At 43.6% G+C, this 24891-nt stretch overlaps 1 protein-coding gene across 3 annotated transcripts in view; it reads right to left on the minus strand.

The window, feature by feature from the left end:
- The window catches only part of ADCY2 (adenylate cyclase 2), a 527505-nt gene that overhangs the window by 17405 nt on the left and 485209 nt on the right, over positions 1 to 24891 (minus strand). For 2 of the 3 annotated variants that reach the window (XM_049860641.1, XM_049860633.1), the window contains 2 exons: positions 12804 to 12950; positions 10822 to 11088 (listed from right to left, as the gene is read on the minus strand). In XM_049860641.1, the coding sequence (XP_049716598.1) occupies positions 10822 to 11088; positions 12804 to 12950 (414 nt within the window). The remainder of the gene's footprint in view (positions 1 to 10821; positions 11089 to 12803; positions 12951 to 24891) is intronic. The other variant, XM_049860650.1, reaches the window with a different exon arrangement.

Here is a 24891-nt window from a genome sequence, read left to right on the forward strand (position 1 = left end):
GGGGAGTGGCCTTCAGAGTGTGCATGTCTGTGCTCACTTGGTGGCTGCAGACACCTGAGTTCAGTACCTGTTGGGCAGCAGGACTTGAACTCTCAACCTCCTGGGTTTACCAACCTCAGAGGCAGAAATGATACATGGAGAACTGCCGTCCATAGTGCCTCTTGGTTCACTGAACTTGGATTAAGCTGGATGCTTGCTGTGCTCCACCTGCCCACAGAAAATGGGCAGGAAGCACAGAGCCTATTGTATTAAAATATACCTTACTATATTGTACACTAAGGGGTGACCGGTGAACCCCCAACACCCACTGCTTTAAAAAAACAGTCGCCACAAGGTTGGAACTAAGCTCCCTGCTCACTACAGAAGCGTCCTCACCGTTACGGGGCCTCTTTGTCAGGGTCTGGGTTCCAAACCCATGGAGGGTCCAACTCCATCCTGACCCAAACTGGTTTTCAAATATATCAATGAGTGAATGATCTGATTTTATTTGACTGACGCTGAAGCATGGTTCTTGTTCTCCTCCCTGTTTTCACTGCTAGAAATTTCAAAACTAATAATAGTAATAATGTATGTGTATATGTAGATATGTATGTATGAATTTATGTATTTTCTGCTACCATGTGTCTGTCAGTTTGTCATACTGTGGTGGTTTGTGTGTTGCTGTGATGCTGGAAGCTATGCCACCAGTATTTCACACACCATCAGGGTCATCCATGGTGGACAAGTTTCAGTTGAGCTTCCAAACTAAGAAAGACTAGGAAGAAAGGCCTGGTGATCTACTTCCAAAAATCAGCCAGTTAAAATCCTATGGATCACAACAGAACACTGTCTAACTCACTTGCTTTGATGCAGACTCACAGCATCAGGGGGGATCAATCACTGGAGGAGGACATCATGATTGATGAAGTAGAGGGCCAGTGAGGGTGGAGCAGACCCTCAGTGACATGGATCGACACCGTAAACATAATGATGGACTTGAACGTGTTGGGAATCATGAAGATGATGCAGGACCAGGCAACATTTTGTTCTGTTATACGTAACTTCACCATGAGTCAGAATCGACTCGATGGCAGCTATTTATCTCTATTTATGTGTTTGCAGATGACCCAACCTTGCTTGCTGAAAGTGAAAAGGATTTAAAGCACTTACTGATGAAGATCAAAGACCATAGCCTTCATTATGGATTATACCTTAGCATAAAACAAAAATCCTCTCAACTGGACCAATAAGCAACATTATGATAAATGGAGAAAAGATTGAAGTTGCTAAGGATTTCCTTTTACTTGGATCCACAATCAACACCTATGGAAGCAGCAGTCAAGAAATCAAAAGACACATTGCATTGGGCAAATCTGCTGCAAAAGATCTCTTTAAAGTGTTGGAAAGTGAAGATGTCACCTTGAAGACTAAGGTGCGCCTTACCCAAGCCATGGTGTTTACAATCGCCTCCTACCCATGTAAAAGCTGGATGATGAATGAGGAAGACCGAAGAAGAATTGATGCCTTTGAATTGTGGTGTTGGCAAAGAATATTGAATATATCATGGACTGCCAAAAGAACGAACAAGTCTGTCTTGGAAGAAGTACAACCAGAATGTTCTTTAGAAGCAAGTATGGCAAGACTACATCTCACATATTTTGAACATGTTATCTGGATGGACCAGTCCCTGGAGAAGAACATCATGCTTGGTAGAGGGTCAGAGAAAAAGGGGAAGACCCTCAATGAGATGGGTTGACACAGTGGCTGCAAAAATGTGCTCAAGCATAACAATGATTGTGAGGATGGCACAAGACCAGGAAGTGTTTTGTTCTGTTGTAGACAGGCACACGATAAGTCGGAACTGGCTCAAGGGCACCTAACAACAACAGGTATGTATACGGAGCCCTGGTGACGCACTGTTTAAGAGCTCAGCTGCTGACCAAAAGGCTGGCAGCTCGAATCCACCATCCACTCCTTTAAAACCTATGGGGCAGTTTTATTCTGTCCTATAGGGTCGCCCTGAGTCAGAATTGGCTGGAGGGCAATGATTCTGGTGTTTTTGGTTTGATGTGTGTGTATAGTCTCCACAGTGACTCCCTGAAGGAGTTCCTATTTTTATCCTCATTGTGTAGATGGGGAAGGGGGCACAGAGAGGTTAATGAGGTGTGTAAGTGGACCATCCAGCTTCCCAACCAGCCAGTTCAACTTCCTGCAGTCATCCTGCCTCTCTCATGTGTGCAGACTTCTAGAACATGTCCAGGGCCTTGTTATTTACATCCTGTGTTTCATTCTTAACTTTGGTTTCATCTTATTTTTCACGTTTCCTTAACTCCAGTTTCTTTATTAATTTTAAAATATTGTACTATATTAATTTTTATAAGCTTTTTAAGAGAGAGATTTAAATAAAGCATATATAAACACTAGATAAATAGGGAAGCAGTGTTCTTGACATCCCTGCTGATAAAATGACAGGTGGGCTGGATGATGAGTCAACAGGTATGTAAGACCCAACTTATGGAGATCTATAACCAAGAATTGTTGACTAATGGCTTCGAGACAAACCACCACCCATGTGGACGGTTCTAACACAAACCTGTGTATCTAGGTGTGTGACTATCGTTTCCTCTCCCACAGGACAACTTTATTCTCCATTCTCCTACTTCTGTCAATTGCATCATCAATTGCAAATCCCTTAAGTTGGAAACCTGAGATTCAGCTGCATTCTTCCTTGTCTCCCTCCGTCCTCAGCTCCCAAGTCCACCTCCACTGACATGTTTCTTCCCTTCACCTTTTCTTTTCTCTTCCTGGGGTCATTTTCCACTCTCCAACCACCACTTCCTTAAGTTCACTAATTAACTGACAGGGCTTTTGAGTCATGCAAACTGGGCTCAACTCTAGGTTCTGCAATCACTAGTTGTATGGCCTTGGCCAAGCCACTTAACTTCTCTGTGCCTCAGTTTCCTCATCTGTAAAATGGGACAGACTAGGAAGAAGGACTTGGTGGTCTATTTCTGAAGAAACTTAGCCAGTGAAAACCTTATGAATAGCGGTAGAACGCTGTCTGGTATACTGCCAGAAGATGAGTCCCTCAGGTTGGATGGCACTGAAAACATGACTAGTGAAGAACTGCCTATTCAAAGTAGAGTTGACCTTAATGACATGGATGGAGTCGAGCCTTCAAGACCTTCATTTGCTGATGTGGCATGACTCAAAATTAGAAGAAACATCTGCAAACATCCACTAATAATTGGAACCTGGAATGTATGAAGAATGAATCTAGGAAAATTGGAAATTGTCAAATTTGAAATGGAATGCATAAACATTGATACCCTAGGCATTGGTGAGCTGAAATGGACTAGTATTGGACATTTTGAATCAGACAGTCATATGGTCTACTATGCCAGGAATGACAAATTGAAGAGGAATGGCTTTGCATTCATCATCAAATAGAATATTTCAAGATCTATCCTGAAGTACAACACTGTCAGTGACAGGATAATATTCATAGGCCTACAAGGAAGAACAGTTAATATGAATATTATTCAAATTTACGCACCAACACTAAGGCCAAAGATGAAGAGATTCAGGATTTTTACCAATTTCTGCAGTCTGAAATTGATAATTACTGGTCAATGGGATTTGAAAGTCGGAAACAAAGAAGGGTGGGTAGTTGGAAAATACAGCCTTTGTGATAGAAACAATGGAGATCACATGATAAAATTATGCAAGACCAATGACTTCTTCATGGAAAATACCTTTTTTCAACAACATGAACAGTGACTATACACCTGGACCTCACCAGATGGCATATCCAGGAATCAAACTGACCACATTTGTGGAAAGAGATGATGGAAATGCTCGATATCATCAGTTGGAACAAGGCCAGGGCTGGCTGCAGATCAGACCATCAATTGCTCATATACAAGTTCAAGCTGAAACTGAAGAAAATTAGAACAAGCCCATGACAGCCAAAGTACAATCTGAGTATATCCCACCTGAATTTAGAGACCATCTCAAGAACAGATTTGACACACTGAACACTAATGACCAAAGACCAGACGACTTGTGGAATGACATCAAGGACATCATACATGAAGAAAGCAAGAGGTCATTAAAAAGACAGGAAATTAAGAAAAAATCAAAATGGATGCCAGAAGAGACTCTGAAACTTGCTCTTGAATGCTGAGTAGCTAAAATGGCTGGAAGAAATGATAAAGTAAAAGGGCTGAACAGAAGATTCCAAAGGGCGGCTCTAGAAGAGAAAATAAAGTACTATAATGACATATGCAAAGACCTGGAAATAGAAAACCAAAAGGAAAGAACACGCTTAGCATTTCTCAAGCTGAAAGAACTGAAGAAAAAAATTCAAGCCCTGAGTTTCAATACTTAAGAATTCTACAGGCAAAATACTGAACAATGAAGGAAGCATCAAAAGAAGATGGAAATCTAAGATGCATCAATTGGCCTCAACCCACCTGGAGCAAAGGAAAATGAAGAACACCAAGGCCACACGACAACTAAGAGCCCAAGAGACAGAAAGGGCCACATGAACCAGAGACCTACATCATCCTGAGACCAGAAGAACTAGTTGGTGCCCGGCCACAATCGATGACTGCCCTGACAGGGAGCACAGCAGAGGACCCCTGAGGGAGCAGGAGATCAGTGGGATAAAAGATACAGACCCCAAATTCTCATAAAAAGACCAAACTTAATGGTCTGACTGAGACTAGAGGAATCCCGGCGGCCATGCTCCCCAGACCTTCTGTTGGCACAGGACAGGAACCATCCCCGAAGACAACTCATCAGACATGAAAGGGACTGGTCAGCGGGTGGGAGAGAGACGCTGATGAAGAGTGAGCTAATTATATCAGGTGGACACTTGAGATTGTGTTGGCAACTCTTGTCTGGAGGGGGGATGGGAGGATAGAGAGAGCGGGAAGCCGGCAAAATTGTCAAGAAAGGAGAGACTGAAAGGGCTGACTCAAGAGGGGGAGAGCAAGTGGGAGTAGGGAGTGAGATGTATGTAAACTTATATGTGACAGACTGATTGGATTTGTAAACGTTCACTTGAAGCTTAATAAACGTTATTAAAAAAAAATACAAACCACCAATAAAAAAAAAAAAAAGAAGATGGAAGGAATAAATGGAGTCACTGTACCAAGAAGAATTGGTCAACATTCCATCATTGCAGGAGGTAGCATATGGCCAAGAAACTATGGTACTGAAGGAAGAAGTCCAAGCTGCACTGAAGACACTGGTGAAAAAAAAGCTCCAGGAATTCACAGAATACCAACTGAGGTGTTTCAACAAATGGATGCAGAGCTGGAAGTGCTCACCCATCCATGCCAAGAAATCTGGAAGACAGCCACCTGGCTGACTGACCGGAAGAGGTTCATATTATGCCTATTCCCAAGAAAGGTGATCCAAATGAATGCGGAAATTAGAGAATAATATCATTACTATCACAAGCAAGTAAAATTTTGCTGAAGATCATTCAAAAGTGGCTTCTGCAGTATATCAACAGGGAGCTGCCAGGAATTCATGCTGGATTCCGAAGAGGGCTTGGAACCAGGGATGTTATTGTTGATGTCAGATGGATCCTGCACGAAAGCAGAGGATACCAGAAAGTGGAATTCCAGAACACTTCATTGTGCTCACGAGGAAACTGTGCTTAGACCAAGAGGCAGTCATTCAAACAGAACAAAGGGGCACTGCATGGTTTAAAGTCAGGAAAGGTGTGCATCAGGGTTGTATTCTTTCACCATACCTATTCGGTCTCTATGCTGAGCAAATAATCCAAGAAGCTAGACTATATGAAGAAGAATGGGGCATCAAGATTGGAGGAAGACTCATTAACAACCCGAGTTATGCAGGTGACACAACCTTGTTTGCTGAAAGTGAAGAGGACTTGAGGCACTTACTGATGAATATCAAAGACCACAGCCTTCAGTATGGATTACAACTCAACATAAAGAAAACAAAAATCCTCACAACTGGACCAATAAGTGGCATCATGATAAATGAAGAAAAGACTGAAGTTGTCAAGGATTTCATTTTACTTGGATCCACAATCAACGCCTGTGGAAACAGCAGTCAAGAAATCAAAGGACCTATTTCAGTTGGAAAATCTGCTGTAAAAGACCTCTTTAAAGTGTTAAAAAGCAAAGATGTCTCCTTAAGGTCTAAGGTGAGCCTGACCCAAGCCGTGGTATTTTCAATTGCCTCATCTGCATGAGAAACCTGGACAATGAATAAGAAAGACTGAAAAAGAACTGATGCCTTTGAATTATGGTGTTGGCGAAGAATACTGAATATCCCGTGGACTGCCCAAAGAATAAACAAATCTGTCTTGGAGGAAGTACAGCCAAAATACTCCTTTGAGGCAAGGATGATGAGACTTTGTCTCACAAACTTTGGACATGCTATCAGGAGGGACCAGTAGTGGAGAAGGACATCATGCTTGGTCAAGTAGAGAATCAGGAAAAAACAGGAAAAGCCTCAGTGAGATGGACTGACACCGGGGCTGCAACAATGGGCTCAAGCATAACAATGACTGTGAGGATGGTGCAGGACTGGGCAGTGTTGTACACAGAGTCTGTTGTACACAGAGTCATGATGAGTTGGAACCAACTTGAGGGTACCTAACAACAACAACAATATCCAATTTGCTGCTTCCTCTCAGAAGTCTAAATGTGACGGAAAAGAACAAGGAGGGGCTGCAACCTGCTATGGTCTAGAGGGTACAATGAAGGGCTGTGGAGGTGGGCAAGCTCTGTCTCCAACGTTCATGACATTATGGGAAGAGGGGTTAGAATGCAAGGGTATTCTCTATGTATTCCATTTCTTGACAAACGCCTGTTTCTTGTAAAAACAGCCATTACTGCTTACACATAATGCAACCATTTAGCCAAGTTGCCTCTAAGCTTAAAATCAGAATGCATTGCTTCATCTAAAAATACAAATGAGGCAAAACAAATGGGGAGGTGAAAGGCCAGCCCCGACTAGGCACTGATAGGTTCAGGTGCATCTATTTTTCCAAGGGATATGTACATTGCTACTGCAAGGAAAAAATGCAGAGCTAACAACACATCAAAGCCAGATTTTAAAAGGCTATTATCTAGATGGCTTTGCCTTTTTTTGTGTGTGTGTGATTTAAGAACACACAAATCAATGGAAACCCAATATATTTTGCAAATTGAATTTTTTTGTTGTTGTTGCCAAATGAAAGATTTGGCTAAACAATAAGCAGAACGTGTTTTGTTTATAACTAGAGAAAGAAAGTCTTAAAGCTTATTTCAGACAGGCTGCAAAAGGCAAAGGCAACGCTAATGTCTTGTTAAAATACCTGCTACGGCATTAATATTTATCAGGCACGATACTTGCCCTCTAATCAAAAGTAATGAATGTTCCTTTCAGAAAACCTTCACTGCACTTCAGAATATTTCTGGGATGACCTTAACTAGATTCAAATTAAATGCTCTAATTAAAAATAGCTCATATTGAGAAAAAATTCCCTGCGTGGATTTGATGACACACCGTATTTCATTTGTCCCCAAATCCTGGTATCCGTTCTGTTGAAGGGGGCAATGGTGCCAGTATGCCAAATGGTATACAAACCACAAGCTAGATGATTACCATACTACTGGTAAATTGGTAACATTTTCAAGACCTACATGCCCAGCGAGTCTAGTAAGTATTTTATGTATTAAATGTAAACTTCACAACAGCCTTATGAAAGGGGTATAAGCACCATTTTACACATAAAGAAACTGAATTGCTGTGTTTATAAGTAATGAGTCCTCTTATTGGAAAGCCATGCTCTTTCAGCTGCACCATGGAAATAGTCATTCACCAACAACAGCGGCTGAATACTAGGTAAGCACGCACTTCAAGGGTAATGAAGAAGGCCAGTTTTGTTGTGGCGGTTGATGAGGGCAGAAGCAACGGACACGAACTGCCTCCAACTCACGGCTCCCCTCTGTGTGTGAGAGTAGAACTGTGCTCCTGAGGGTTTTTAATGGCTGCTCTGCTGAAAGTAGACTGCCAGGTCTTTCTTCCGAGGTGCCTCTGGGTGGACCTGAACCTCCAACCTTTGAGTTAGCAGCTGAGTGTGTTAACCATTTGCACGACACAAGGGCTCCCAGGAGTGAAGGGCACCTGATAAAAAATTGGTTTTCCCAGGCAGGCTGGAAGCAAGGATGAGTGAATGGTATAGATACATACACACCTGGGCACATCTGTGAACATGGCAAGTAGGGCGGGATTGGTGAGGGAGCAAGGTGAGAAGTGGAGGAGGAGACGCAGCACCAGAGGTGGCCCTGTTGAGCTCAGACACTCCGACAGAGATGAGCCCAGGTCTGTGACCCCATGTACAACAGGACAAAATGCTGCCCAGTCCTGTGCTATGCCCATGATCGGTTACAGATTGGACTGATGTGATCCATAGAGCTTTCGTTGAATGATTTTCAAAAGCCTATTTCCCCGTCTTTCTTCCTAGTCCATCTGAGTCTAGAAAGTCCTGTGAAACCTGTTCAGTACTGTAGCAACACACAAGTCTCCACCTGCAGACAGGTAGCGGCTATGTGTGAGGCACACTGGCTGGTAATTGAACTCGGTCTCCTGTATGGAAGGTGAGAATTCTACCACTCAACCACCAATGCCCTCCCTTCTCAGCTCCATTGCTTATTATTCCCATGACCCTGGGCAAGTTAATTCTCTGTTCCATGCCTCGGTCTCTCCATCTGTAAAATGGGAGGATGGCATTACCACCTACCTCGGAGGCCTGTTGTAAAGGCTCAGGAGGCGTTTGGTAATTGTTCTAAAACGTTAGGGAGAAAAGCAGAGGGCTTGCACTGGGAGTAGCAGCTTTGAGAAACAGAGGGAAGGAAGGAAGGCCCTGCTCTGGAGGCAGGCTGGGTACAGGATCCATCACTCAGTCAGCAAACGTGTGTAACCTCTCTGCACACGACCCACTGCTGGGGGCTCTGGGGATACCACCTGGGACATGGCATCTGCTGTAATGTGGGTGGTGGGTGAGAAACAGAAGCCACACATTTATAGGAAAGCTGACAACGACCGCAGCACACAGGGAGAGAAATCAGATCTGGACATGGGCCAGGTGAGCAGAACTCTCCGGAGGTTGGGGTACAGCACAGGGGCCAATTTATCTAATAGGCAAGGTAAGCATGGTGCTCACCTTGCTTACCAGATCATCTTTAGTGAATAATTTCACATTTTTTCACCACATCGAGAATTCTGCTTCCAGGTATGGCTGGCATATGTCTCTCTCCCAACCCCACAGCACCCCTACAGAATCAAAGCCTTCTTTCTAATGTACAGTCCCTCAGAGGGAAGGTTGACCCAGTAATCACAGGAAAGCACAGGCTCACTTGTGCTTACTCACTAATCTGTAGTTGACAATTTCACGTGTTTTTTCAAATTATGCGAAATTGGTCACTAGAGATTAGTAAGTAAGCACAAGTAAGCCCGTGCTTACCTTGTTACTAGGTAATCTGGCCCCGGCACGCAAGAGAGGCCTCTAGGACGGGCTGAGCTGTGAATTGGAATTGACTCCAGGGCAACTGATAAGTGGCCCCTGCCCACAGAAGGCTGTGTTCTGGCAAGTTCTAAGCCTGTAGCAATCCTGGGCTGGATGCCAGCCAGGCTGTCCTCTGAACCCTGAGGGTGGTGTTTACTGACCCTCTCAAAAATCCCAACAAGTTACACAGAATATTTACACACACATACACACAAACACACAGAGAGAGAGAGAGAAACAAAACATAACTGGAAACCCCCACCAAAACCCTAGTGACTAAAGACAGTTTTTCCAAAACGTCACTTCTCCCAAATTTCTGTGTGACCAACCTGTTTTTGTACCATACTCTTTTAAATTAAAAACAAAACAAACAAACCCAGGAGCTATCCCTTACTGAACCTCCTTTAAATAAATGGTCTAATTTTCTAGTTTGTTGTATATTCATCTCGTATCCTGTGGGACAAAGAACTCAATCTGGCCTTTGCCTCTGGTTCCTGAAAGACAGCCCTTGGAATCCCCCAGCTGAAAATGCGCACAAAAGAGTGGGAGCTACGCAGAGCCCCCCTGACAGCAAACCTCAGGACGGGAGGAAGGCATGAGGCAATCCATCGTGCATATTCATGGATTCCACTGATCACGACTATGCCATGAGGTCCCATCATGACTACAATGTCAAAAAAGGCCCTGGACAGGGAGGCAGTTGGACTTCCTGGGTTGGTGAGAGGATATGCTTGCAGGAGGAGGGTGGCACTTCCCTGGGGACAGTGAAGTCTTATGCCCGGCCCCTCCCAGACCAAGACCTGTGCATCTCTTCATCCTGCTGGTTATAATAAATGGGTAACTGTTGGTATAGATGATTCTCCAGGAATTCTGTGAGCCATTGAAAGGAATTAACAAGTCCACAGGGGGCAGGGAGAGCCAGCAGAGGTTGGCATTTGCCTACATGGCACTCTGAAGGACAGAGTCCTTCTAACTCCTGTGGGCTCTGATTTAGCAGGATGGCTAATTCAGAGAAGGGCTGCACGGGCAGCTGATCTGAGGACAGATCCTTCTAACGTGTGAGCTCTTATCCACCTCTGGGCAGCTCATGGGGCGGCAAGGAGGAAAGAGACGTGAGAAGGTGAGGCCTGGATCCACTCCCAGGTGGGAGCTGGATTCATGCTGATCCTTACTGTATAGTGAGCAATGAAGGTGGGATTAGCCCGCCTGGCCCGTTTAGTGCCGTTAAAGCATAGCCCAAAGACACTACCAGTTGGTTTTCCCTCCCTGTGCTCACCAGAGGAAGGAGGTCTGTGAATACCCACCGATCCTTGGAAGTTCCTGGAATTCTCGCCTTTCCTCAAAGGACCCTCATCACCGAGCACTAGTTGCTCACACAGCACAGTGTGTGGGCTTTGGCCCAGGAGGACCTGCGGGTGGAGCTGGGGCTCAGGTGTGCCATTGCACAGCTGTGTCCTCGGTACCTGGGCAAGCTCCTGGCTGGGCACCGCGCTCAGACCCGTCGCCGCCATGTATGTGCTGCCGATGGTCTTGATCTTTTCTACTCCACTGAATTTCGGCTTGGACAACAGCTGGGAAGCAATGACAATTACTCAGTTACTCAGACAGATGCTGACTCAATGCTGGGCGTCTAGAGACATCCTTGAGTTCAGGCTCACAGGGACGTGAAGGCACTTATGCACCCTTCAAACTGGGGCTTTGTTAGAAAGAATACTTTACGCTTTCCACAAAGAGCGTGCCCTTCGAATGAAATACAGCACCCTGATTTACTTCCAAAATTTGGTAGTGAAGGAACAGGATAAATTATGAGGTGAGTAATTATAGCCTCAAATAAATCTCCTGATGTGGGCTTGACAGGCCTATGTACAGATGCGTGATTCAGTGAGTGAGGCCTCCTTGGCAAGGGCAGGCTGGTTTAAGAGCAGGTATTAGTGCCGAGGGTTGGCTTTGCTGTCTACTTGCTTGAGGTGAGGATAAAGATCTACAATGGCTCCTCCCACCAGCCCTGACCACCTCATCCCTTCTCCATACACCAACCAGTCACCTGCCTCCCACTGGACTCCTTCCCCATGTGGTGCTTTAGGGTACTGGGGGTGGAAAGAAACAGAGGTAGAAATAAGAGAAGCTGCTATAGGTATGAGTGGGGAAGACTCCGGAAGGTTCTGCATCTGCTCAGAAGGTTAGGGCTCAAGATAATGTCTCCAACTGAAGACATTATCTTTGAGTTCCTTCCTTGCTACTTCTGCTTTCGGAGGGGATTTTTTCAGGGTTACACGTCAGAGAAGCTAATATTTGGGAACAAATCCCCGTATCACATATCCACGAGCCAGTCTAACCTGAAAGACGGTATTGCTCACTCACTGGGACCAGGAACATGTATTTTATTGGGGGGCAACTGGAGCAAGCATGCCACCAGTTCTCACTACATGCCTGGTGTTAGGTGGGAGCCACTGGTTGGCACTACTTCACTGTGGTTTTCTGAAGCCAACCTCTCAGTGAGGATGGTGGTAGAGAAAAGCATGTATCATGCTGCATACTTAGAAGGTTCACTTAGAACAATCATATCACACAATTTCACCCTGTATTCCAAAACTCTGAACCAGAACCATGAACACATGCTCATGGTTGCCAATGTCCCTATATTTTGCACAATAATGACAAGAACAGAGTAGCAGCAATATCCTCAAAACTAGAGTTGTGTTTGTTCTTAGCAGAAAACATAGTATTCTCCATGTGGACAGAACACTGAAAGTTGAAATACAACATCTAATTCATATACTAAAACATATACTTGGTCCCTTCTAAAATATGAGGTGTTATCCTATGTACACACTGTTTTTTCAGTAATAAACTAGGTCACTCATGCACAGTTCAAGAACTTGAAATGATAAAGAACTTGATGTGTGCAGAAATATGCTAATAATCTACTATGTGATAAATACATTCATTATCTTTTTATATATAAAGGGGTGGAGGCAAGCATTTTCTCTGGAGTTCAAGCCTTTCTAGAAAATTCACTAGTACTTTGGATAGATATTTTACTTATTTAGTAGATTTTGGTAGCTGTTCATATCCGCTTCAAAAATAAAATGTATTTTTGCCTTTAAAATTAGTCAGGGACCTAAACAGAACAAAAGACTTCAACGGCAGCCACCAGAAATTACACCAAAAGACAGTGTTGAGATACGAGACATTGAACTAACTTCAAAGGTACTGGCTGCAGAAATCCCCAAGTGTATGACTGAGACCTGCGCCCTGCCTGTCACAGGTAACCCTTGGTACCTACATCATCAAAATCAGCAATGATCTCGTTCAGGAGCCGAAGGCACTCCAAGCCCTCCTTGTTCACATCTGATTCGGTGTAAAATTCTTTGAAATCTGGGATGGAGGCAAACATGACGCAGACACAATCATAGGATTGGTGGTACAGGTCCTGCCAGGAGAAAAGGAAGGCTGAGAGTTAACCAACCTCTCAAACAAAATGTTCCTTCATACCGGGATCTGCAAAGAAATCACCAGTGTGCCACATTCCACCTACCCCGACCCCAACCCCAGGCCCACTCTGACCAACCAACCAACAAGCCAATCAACCAGCCAACCAAACAACCAAGCAACCAACTAGCCAACCAACCAACCAGCCAGCCAGCCAACCAGCCAACCAGGCAACCAACCAACCTACCAGCCAACCAGCCAGCCAATCAGCCAACCAACCAGCCAACCAACCAGCCAACCAACCAACCAGCCAACCAAACAACCAAGCAACCAACTAGCCAACCAACCAGCCAGCCAGCCAGCCAGCCAACCAACCAACCAACCAGCCAGCCAGCCAGCCAGCCAGCCAACCAACGAACCAGCCAACCAACCAACCTACCAGCCAACCAGCCAGCCAATCAGCCAACCAACCAACCAACCAGCCAGCCAGCCAACCAACCAACAGCCAGCCAATAAGCCAACCAACCAGCCAATCAGCCAAACAACCAACCAGTCAACCAACCAACCAGTCAGCCAATCAGCCAACAAGCCAACGAATCAACCAACCAAGCAACCAACCAGCCAATCAACCAACCAGCCAGCAAACCAACCAGTCAACCAGCCAGCAAACCAACCAGCCAACCAACCAGCCAATCAACCAACCAACCAACCAACCAACCAACCAACCAACCAACCAACCAACCAACCAACCAACCAACCAACCAACCAACCAACCAACCAACCAACCAACCAACCAACCAACCAACCAACCAGCCAGCCAGCCAGCCAGCCAGCCAACCAACCAGCCAGCCAACCAGCCAACCAGCCAACCAGCCAATCAGCCAACCAACCAACCTACCAGCCAGCCAGTCAGCCAACCAATCAGCCAACCAACCAACCAGCCAACCAATCAAACAACCAAGCAACCAACCAGCCAGCAAACCAGCCAGCCAACCAGCAAGCCAATCAGCCAACCAACCAACTAGCCAACCAACCAACCAAGCAACCAACCAGCCAACCAACAAACCAGCCAATCAACCAGCCAACAATGAGTTCCCGTTGAGTCAATTCTAACTCAAGGCTACCCATGTGTTTCAGAGTACAACTGTGCTCCACAGGATTTTCAATGGCTGATTTTTCTGAAATAGACTGCCAGGTCTTCTTCCAAGCCACCTCCGGATAGACTTAAACCTAGTGACCCTATATGACGAAGCAGAACTATCCCATAGGATTTTCTAGGCTGTAATCTTTATGGGAACAAATTGCCAAGTCTTTCTTCCACGAAGCCACTGAGTGGATTCGAACCACCATCCTTTCAGTTAGCAGCTGAGCACTTAACCACTGTACCACTAAGTCTCCTTACACGTGTAAAATTGCAATGGCGTATAAACATGGTTTCAAGGTGTTTCCCATAATTTTACCCACACAGAGTGAAGCCTTTGAAAGGGTGAAAGCTTCCAAGAAGGGTTGTGTGGGCATTGGGAGGGGGTTGTAACCCCAGTTTCTGGGTGTACAGGGTCTTCCTCCCCCTGTCTCATTGGCCATCAAGGGCCGGCACAGGCAGAACGGCCAGGTGCCATGTTGGGCGCAGTGCATTCTGGGAAATACTCTCTGTAGGAGATGTGAAGAGAGTGCTGTCAAGCAAGATGGCTGCCCCCTGTCTCTTCCTGTGTTCCTGGCACAAGACAGCAGTAAGCTCTGCTCTCAGGGCACCCAGATGAATCCCTCAGCAGGGAGTGAACCATTTAAACGGCACTGCAGTTCCGAGGTCTGTGGAGTTTCTCTGAGGCACTCTTTTTCCTCCAGGGCTACACTGACCCAGTTGAAGGTCTAGGTCCTACAACAGCATTGAGGAAAAGCTAGACCATGCCATGTTCCTGTTCTCAGGGCTACATGTCCTGTAATGCCTTCTGCTACCTCCTCGTCATCTTTACCAAGCACATGAACAATTCAGTCAGGCTGTCTTGATTTCCAATATGGGTGAGCTGTCTCACCGGGCAGACCTGAGTTATGTTTGAGGACATTCCTATCCTGGGCAGATGGCCTGTGGCATGTGTGATTGCCAAGTTTAGATTCCAGGAATGTGGATTACAGGTGGGAGCCAGGGTGACAGGGTAGAGCTAACCTTCCAAGAACCTGTTCTAGTAAAAATACCAGATTTATGAAATAGGAAATCCATCCACTTTCCAGATCCCAGAAAAAGTGGGTACACATAGCAAGGCAAGGACACGTTTTCTTGCGTTTACCCTGTGTTTCTCTGCTGTGTGCTGCTGTCAGCCAGGGTGACCCCTCTGGGGAACGATGACAATGATAACAATATACATGATAATAACTGGCACTCCCGAGTTCTTACCACATGCAGGAGGGCTCTGCTCTGAACATGCTACATGCATTAACTCACCTCAACCACAATCCTAGGCAGGGGCTATTATTCTCATTCTGTTGTTAGGTGCTGTCCAGTCCAATCAGACTCATAGGGATCCCATGCCACAGAAACAAACTACCCCATAGAGTTTTCCAGGCTGTCGTCTTTATGGGAGCAGACTGCCAGGTCTTTCTCCTGCAGATCCACTGCGTGGGTTTGAACCGCCAACCTTTTGGTTAGCAACTGAGCACTTAACCATTGAGCCTCCAGGGCTCCTTATTCTCATTCTATGGGTGAAGAAACCAAGGTGCAGAGCGGTTACATAACTTGGCCCTCTGGAGCCACTATGGTCATTTATCCTTTGTCTCCTGATGACCACAGGCCAGCTGCCTGGATTCGGGGGCAATGTCAGGCATCCCATCTCCTGCAGGCCATGTCACTTTACCTCTTCCTTTTCCCTGGGGTCTTGATAGGGGCCTGGGAGCAGCAAGCAGTGGAACACAAGAGGCACAAGACAGTCTCCTGGCCGATTCCCATCCTCCCTACAGGTGAAGGGCTAAGAGTCATGCACCTTGATTTCAAGAGGGCCTCTGCAGGTTCTGCCCAATGCTCACCTTCGGAATATGAGAGCTACTGTCTCTTGGCGGCACTGGTTGAGGAGCACTTTGCTGTTGTTGTCATTTGCCATTGAGTCTGCTCTGCTTTGTGGCAACCTTATGAACAACAGAATGAATCGTTGCTGGGTCCTGCTCTGTCTTCATGATCATTAACATGCTCGAGTCCATTGTGTCTATTGTGTTAATCCATCTCTTTGAGGGCTTCCCAGTTTGTTTTTTTTTAAATTTATTGTGCTTTAAGTGAAAGTTTATAAATCAAGTTGGATTCTCACACAAAAATTTATAAACACCTTGCTATATACTCCTAATTGCTCTCCCCCTAATAAGACAGCACACTCCTTCCTTCCTCTATTTCTTTTCACATCCATTCGGCCAGAATTCTGACCCTCTCTACCCTCTCATCTCCCCTTCAGACAGGAGATGTCAACATAGCTTCACGTGTCTACTTGATCCAAGAAGTTCATTCTTCACCAGTATCATTGTCTATCCCATAATCTAGTCCAATCCCTGCCTGAAGAGTTAGCTTTAGGAATGGTTCCTGTCTTGGGTTAAGAGAAGGTCTGGGAACCATGACCTCCAGGGTCATTCTAGTCTCAGTGAGACCATTAAGTCTGGTCTTTTTACGAGAATTTGGGGTTTGCATCCCACTGCTCTCCTGCTCTCTCAGGGGCTACCTGTTGAGTTCCCTGTCAGGGCAGTCATCGGTTGTAGCCAGGTACCATCTAGATCTTCTGGTCTCAGGCTGATGTAGTCTCTGGTTTATGTGGCCCTTTCCGTCTCATGCGCTCATAGTTACCTTGCGTCTTTGGTGTTTTTCATTCTCCTTTGCTTCAAATGGGTTGAGACCAATTGATGCATCTAAGATGGCCGTTTGCTGGCGTTTAAGACCCCAGACGCCACTCTCCAAAGTGGGATGCAGAATGTTTTCTTAATAGGTTTTATTATGCCAATTGACTTAGATATCCCTTGAAACCATGGTCCCCAAACCCCCACCCCTGCTATGCCGGCCTTCGAAGCATTCAGTTTATTTAGGAAACTTCTTTGCTTTTGGTTTAGCCCAGTTGTGCTGACCTCTCCAGAACTGTGTGTTGTCTTTCCCTTCACCTAAAATAGTTATCTACTATTTAATTAATGAAAACCCCTCTTCCTCCCTCCCTCCCAAGCCCCTCCTTGTAACCATCAAAGAATATACTCTTCTCTGTTTAAACTACTTGAGTTCTTATAATAGTGGTCTTATACAATATTTGTCCTTTTGCAACTGACTAATTTCACTCAGCATAATGCCTTCCAGATTCCTCCATATTATGAAATGTTTCACAGATTCATCAGTGGTCTTTATTGATGAGTAGTATTCCAGTCCATGAATATACCATAATTTATTTATCCTTTCATCCATTGACGGGCACCTTGGTTGCTCTCAACTTTTTGCTATTGTAAACAGTACCGCAACGAACATAGGTGTGCATATATCTGTTTGTGTAAAGGCTCTTATTTCTGCAGGATATATTCTAAGGAGTGCGATTGCTGGATCCTATGGTAGTTTGATTTCTAGTTTTTTAAGGAAGCACAAAATCGATTTCCAAAGTGGCTGTACCATTTGACATTCCCACCAGCAGTGTATAAGTGTTCCAGTCTCTCTACAACCTCTCTAACATTTATTATTTTGTGTTTTTTGGATTAATGCCGGCCTTGTTGGAGTGACATGGAAACTCATTGAAGTTTTGATTTGCATTTCTCTAATGGCTAATGATCGTGAGCATTTCCTCATGTATCTGTTAACCACCTGAATGTCTTCTTTAGTGACGTGTCTGTTCATATCCTTTGCCCATTTTTTAATTGGGTTGTCTTTTTGTAGTTGAGTTTTTGCAGTATCATGTAGATTTTAGAGATCAGACACTGATCTGAAATGTCATAGCTAAAATTTTTTTCCCAGTAGGTAGGTAATCTTCTTACTCTTTTGGTGAAGTCTTTGGTTGAGCATAGGTGTTTGATTTTTAGGAGCTCCCAGTCATCTAGTTTCTCTTCTGCACTGTTAGTAATGTTTTGTATACTGTTTATGTCACGTATTAGGGCTCGTAGCTTTGTCCCTATTTTTTTTTCCATGATCTTTATCATTTTAGATTTTATATTTAGGTCTTTGATCCGTTTTGAGTTTGTTTTTGTGCATGGTGTGAGGTATGGGTCTTGTTCCATTTTTTGCAGATGGATATCCAGTTATCCCAGCACCATTTGTTAAAAAGACTGTCTTTTCCCCATGTAACTGACTTTGGGCCTTTGTCACATATCAACTGCTCATATGTGGATGGATTTATGTCTGGATTCTCAATTCTGTTCCATTGGTCTTGTTGTTGTTGTACCAGTACCAGCCTGTTTTGACTACTGTGGCAGTACAATAGGTTCTAAATCAGGTAGAGTGAGGCCTCCCACTTTGTTCTTTTTCAGTAAGGCTTTACTTATCTGGGGACTCTTTCCCTTCCATATGAAGTTGGAGATTTGTTTCTCCATCACATTAAAAAATGTCGCTGGAATTTGCATCAGAATTGCATTATATCTATAGATGGCTTTTGGTAGATTAGACATTTTCACAATGTTGAGTCTTCCTATCCATGAGCAAGGTATGCTTTTCCACTTATGTAGGTCTCTTTAGGTTTCTTGCAGTAGTGTCTTATAGTTTTCTTTGTTGTAAGTCTTTTACATCTCTGGTAAGATTTATTCCTAAATATTTTATCTTCTTGGGCGTTACTGTAAATGGTATTGATTTGGTGATTTCCTCTTTGATGTTCTTTTTGTTGTTGTAGAGGAATCCAACTGATTTTTATATGTTTATCTATCTGGATACTCTGCCGAACTCTTCTATTAGCTTCAGTAGTTTTCTTGAGGATTCTTTAGGGTTTTCTGTGTCTAAGATCATATCATCTGCAAATAGAGCTACTTTGACTTCTTCCTTGCCAATCTGGATGCCCTGTATTTCTTTATCTAGCCTAGTTGCTCTGGCTAGGACCTCCAGCACAATGTTGAATAAGAGTGGTGATAAAGGGCATCCTCATCTGGTTCCCGATCTAAAGGGGAATGCTTTCAGGCTCTGTCCATTTAGGATGATGTTGGCTGTTGGCTTTCTATAAATACCCTTTATTATGTTGAGGAATTTTCCTTCTATTCCTATTTTGCTGAAAGTTCTTATCATGAATGGATGTTGAACTTTGTCAAATGCCTTTTCTGCATTGATTGACGAAAGCATGTGGTTCTTATCTTTTGTTTTATTTATATGATGGATTACATTGATGGTTTTTCTAATATTGAGCCATCCCTGCATACCTTGGTCATGGTGAATTTTTTTTTTTTTTTGACATGTTGTTGAATTCTATTGGCTAGAATTTTGTTGAGGATTTTTGCATGTAAGTTCATGGGGGATATAGGTCTGTAATTTTCTTTTTTTGTAGTGTCTTTACCTCATTTTGGTATCAGTGATACACTGGCTTCATAAAATGAGTTTGGGAGTATTCCATCCTTTTCTATGCTCTGAAATACCTGTAGTGGTAGTGGTGTTAACTCTTCTCTGAAAGCTTGGTAGAACTCTGCAATGAAGCCGTTTGGGCCAGGGCTTTTTTTTTGTTGGGAGCTTTTTGATTACCTTTTCAATCTCTTCTTTTGTTATGGGTCTATTTAGTTCTACCTCTGTTTGTGTTAGTTTAGGTAGGTAGTGTGTTTCTAGGAATTCATCCATTTCTTCTAGGCTTTCAAATTCATTAGAGTACAATTTTTCATAGTAATCTGATATGATTCTTTTAATTTCAGTTGTGTCTGTTGTAATATCGCCCATCTCATTTCTTATTCGGGTTATTTGCTTCCTCTCCTGTTTTTCTTATGTCAGTGTGGACAATGGTTTATCAATTTTGTTAGTTTTTTCCAAAGAATCAGCTTTTGGTCTTGTTAATTCTTTCAATTGTTTTTCTGTTTTCTGTTTCATTAATTCTGCTCTAATTTTTATTATTTCCTTTCTTCTAATGCCTGAAGGTTTCTTTTGTTACTCTCTTTCTGTTTGTTCAAGTTGTACAGGTAATTCTTTGATTTTGGCCCTTTCTTCTTGGATATGTGGATTTATTGACATAAATTGACCTCTGAGGATTGCTTTCTCTGTGTCCAAAAGGTTCTGATAGGAAGTGTTTTGATTCTTATTGGATTCTATGAATTTCTTTATTCTATCCTTAACATCTTCTATAACGCAGTGTTTTTTTCTGCAGGGTTTTTTTTTATTGTTCAGCTTCCAAGTGTTTGATTTCTTTTCCCTGCTTTTTCTGTTGTTAATTTCTACTTTTATGGCCTTATGGTCAGAGAAGATGCTTTGTAATATTTCAGTGTTTTGGATTCTGCTAAGGCTTGCTTTATGACCTAATATATGGTCTATTCTAGAGAACGTTCCATGTGTGCACTAGAAAAGAAAGTATATGTGGCTGTTGTTGGATGGAGGGATCTGTATGTGTCTACAAGGTCAAGTTGGTTGATTGTGGCATTTAGATCATCCGTGTCTTTATTGAGCTTCTTTCTGGATGTCCTGTCCTTCACTGAAAGTGGTGTGTTGAAGTCTCCCACTATTATTGTGGAGCTGTCTATTTCACTTTTCAATGCTGTTTGAGTTTGTTTTATGTATCTTGCAGCCCTGTCATTGGGTGCATAAATATTTAATATGGTTATATCCTCCTGGTATATTGTCCCTTTAATCAATATATAGTGTGCTTCCTTATCCTTTGTGGTGGATTTAACTTTGAAGTGTATTTCATCAGAAATTAATATTGCCACTCTTGCTCTTTTTTGATTGTTGTTTGCTTGATATATTTTTTTCCCCATCTTTTGAGTTTTAGTTTATTTGTGTCTCTAAGGTATGTCTCTTGAAGGCAGCACATAGACAGATCGTGTTTTTTTTATCCATTCTGCTACTCTGTCTCTTTATTGGTGCATTTAGTCCATTAACATTCATCGTAATTACAGATAGGTATTTTTTTTATGGGTTTAGTGCTGTTATTTTGATGTCTTTTTTTGTGTGTTGTTGACAGTTTCTTTTTCTCACTTAATTTTTTGTGTTGAGTAGTTTATCTTTATATATTGTCTTTTCCTCTTATTTGTTGTTGTTGATTTTGTTTCTGCTGGGTCTCTGTTTTTGTTTTTTTCTTGTATTTTATTCTGATGAGTGGGATAGTTAGTCTTCTTTGTGGCTACCTTAATATTTATCCCTATTTTTCTAAGTTTAAACCGAACTTTTATTTCTTTATATCTCCTTGTTTTCTTCTCTATATGAAAGATCTATGGGTATATTTCTGAGTCCCTTTTTATTATTTTAATGTGGTCCTCTTTCACATAATGACATCCCTGTACCCCCGTTTTCAGCGTCTTTTTTTTTATCTTGATTTATTTTTGTGATTTCCCTGTCTAGGTTAACATCTGATTGCTCTGTCCAGTGTTCTAGTCTTGGGTTGATACCTGACACTATTGATTTTCTAACCAAAGAACTCCCTTTAGTATTTCTTGTAGTTTTGGTTTGGTTTTTATGAATTCCCTAAACTTCTGTTTATCTTGAAATGTCCTAATTTTACCTTCATATTTGCTAGATATATGATATGTGATTCTTGGCTGGCAATTTTTTTCCTTCAAAGCTTTATATAAGTCATCCCATTGCCTTCTTGCCTGCATGGTTTCTGCTGAGTAGTCCAAGCTTATTCTTCTTAACTGTCCTTTGTAGGTGAATTTTCATTTATCCCTAGCTACTCTTAAAATTCTCTATTTTTGGTTTTGGCCAGTTTGATTATAATATGTCTTGGTGACTTGCTTTTAAAATCTACCTTATGTGGAGTTCGATGAGTATCTTGGACTGGTATCTTCTCATCTTTCACGATATCAGGGAAGTTTTCTGCCAACAAATCTTCAACAATTCTCTCTGTATTTTCTGTTAATCTTCCCTGTTCTGGTACTCCAGTCACTCGTAGGTTATTTCTCTTGATAGAGTCCCACGTGATTCTTAAGGTTTCTTCATTTTTTAAAATTCTTTTATCTGATTTTTCTTCAGATATTGGTGCCAAGTGCTTTATCTTCAAGGTTCCCAATTCTGCCTTCCGCTTGCTCAATTCTGCTCCTCTTTCTTTTGAGCTGTCTACTTCTGTAATTTTATTGTTAATCTTCTGAATTTCTTGTTGGTGTCTATGAATTCTTGCAGCATATTAAATTTCTCATTATGTTTTTGAAGGCCCTTTTTAATTTCTTCAACTGTCTTATCTGTGTGTTCCTTGGCTTGTTCTGCGTATTGTCTGATCTCCTTCCTGATTTCTTGAAGGGTTCTGTATATTAATCTTTTGTATTCTGCATCTGGTAATTCCAGGAAGGCACCTTCATCCAGAAGATCCTTTGATTCTCTGTTTTGAGAGCTTTTTGAAGTGATCATGGTCTGTTTTTATATGATTTGGTATTGACTGTTGTCTCTGAGCCATCTATAAGTTATTGTATTAGTTTACTTTATGTTTGTGTACTATATCCTAGTTTCTCACTTTGTTTTGATATGTCCAAATGGGTTGCTTGAGTGAGTTAACTTAATTATTTTCACCTTTGGAGCTCTGATGTTCCGTCCCCAGATGGCTAGAGCTGTTATCAGGTATATCAGTCTAAGAGTCCATTCACTTTTCTTGTAGGAATTCAGCTTAGGTGTCTGGGTAGCTGATCATCAAGTGTGTGGTACAGGCTCTGTCCTACAGTCTTAGAGGGGTAGGGGTGATTGGTGTAGGTATTGGTATCTGGTTGCAGCAGGAAGGGGTCCTGTCCTAAACAAGGCATGGGGCTGAGAATCATCCCCCAGGTGTGTCTGAGGAAAGCATGTCCCTGTTCCCTAGAGTGTACACATGGGTGGGTTCTGCAGAAGGACCATGGGCACCCAATAGTTTTGCTTGTAAGGACTGGGAGGTACCAATTATCCCTGGACCCCTGTCGCAAGGCCTGGGTGACCTGGGAGGAGCCACCAGTCCTCAGGCCTTTGATGTTTGTAGATGAGGACCCTGTTTAATAGGCAAAGCTGTGTCAAGTATCAAATATCCACCTCTCCACCGCACAGCTTAAACAGTCACAGGCTGCCAACAAGGGCCTATTCTCCTGGAATAGGCCCACACAGGTCTATGCAGGTGGGAAAGGTATTCAAAGTCCACAGACTGCTTATGCCTGGACAGGAGCCGCTTTTGTCCTGAGTTCCCCAGGTTAGTGGAGCTGGCAAATTATTTTTCCCCCTGTTGTGAATTTATTCCTTTTCCGAAGCTGGGAGAACAGATCCAGGTGGTCAGCAGGGCCTATCTCAAGCACAGGGAAATCAGCAGCCACTGAAGCCGGCTTGGGGGCGGGGGGCCCAGTAAAATATACGCAAGTCCTTAGCTTTTGCCAAGGGTGCTGTTCTGTGGTTCCAGAGGTGTGAGTAGGCTGTGCGGCTGGCTGCTTCTCCCTGAGAAAACTGTGGTGGAACGCTAGCACCAGCCTGCCACAGCTGCTTCTGGGAATGATGCCTGAGGGGTCTCAGCGATTCAGGTCCAGCAACTCCTCTCAGCTTCTGAACCATCTCACCCTCCCCCTGCCACTTAGTCCGTTTTCTAACTTTGCCTTTGATATTCAGAGATCCTAGTTTGTCATAAATACAATCGTTTCATTTGATTTTCCAGGTCTTTGTAAGAGGGATTGCAGGAAGCATCTGGCTCTCCTGCCATCTTGGCCCTGCCTCCCTGCTTTTTTTAAGAACCTCTACTTTACCAAATATGCTGTTTTCTAGCAATTGGCCTTTCCTTTCCTTATGATGTGTCAAAAAGTAAGTGGGCCAAAGTGTCGTCATCCTCACTTCTAAGGAGCACTGTGGTTGTATTTCTTCTAAGACTTATTTGTTCCTTCTTGTGACAGTCCACGGTATATTCAATATTCTTTGCCATGCCAACACCACAGTTCAAATGTGTCAATTCTTCTTCAGTCTTTCTTTTTCTTTGCCCAGCTTTTGCATGCCTATGAGGTGACTGAAAAGTTTGGGTCGGGTGTACCTCAGTCATCAAACTGACGCCTTTGCTTTTTAAGATTTTAAAGAGGTCTTTTGCAGCAGATTTGCCCAACGCAATACGTCATTTAATTTCCTAACTGCTGTTTCTGTGGATGTTGATTGGAGATCCAAGTAGAATGAAATTCACTCTAGCATCTTTTAGGCACGCGCACACACACACGCACACACACTCCAACTGAGTACCTACTATGTGCTAGGTTTCATGCCACACAAAGAGCAGAGGCCTGGCCCCAGGAGCTCGGAGTCCCCCTGGAGAGCGAAAGCAAGTACAGAGAACATCAAAGCAGGCTGTGGTCAGCGCTGCTCATGTCCAGGCCTGGGTCAGGTCTGGACCTCAGAAGAGGGGCTTCTTACCCAAGCTGGCAGGGCTTAGTATGTTCTAGAAAAGGCACACAGTTGCATTAAGCCCAGGGTTTATGAGTCTCCAGGCCAGCCCTGTCCCCCTGATATGGGTGCAGTGATAGGGGCTCTGGTCACCACATTCCCCCAGTTGATCCATGTGCTAAGAGTTCAGCACCTTGTCCTAAATGGCCAGCTAACACTTAACTGATCCACCAGTCAAGGCTCAGGGGAACTAAACTACTAAGAAACAAAAAAGAACCTCTTTAGGCATCAGAGTGGCATTCTAACCTAACAGAAACTGGTGGCAATGCTTTTGCGTGACTGTCTAGCGACCGTCTGGGGCCTTTTGTGGTTCATTGAATGGTGGCTGCCGTCTGTGCACAGGTGTTTCCTGGACCCCCATAGTGACATCAGTGGCTGGCGGGATCAAACCTTAGCTTCCTCGGGATGAGGTGCCTGGCTCACAATCATACACACACAGTCCTCCCACCCAGCACTCAGCTGCCGGAGGACC

This window comes from Elephas maximus, chromosome 2, assembly GCF_024166365.1.
Source record: "Elephas maximus indicus isolate mEleMax1 chromosome 2, mEleMax1 primary haplotype, whole genome shotgun sequence".
Lineage (NCBI taxonomy): Eukaryota > Metazoa > Chordata > Mammalia > Proboscidea > Elephantidae > Elephas > Elephas maximus.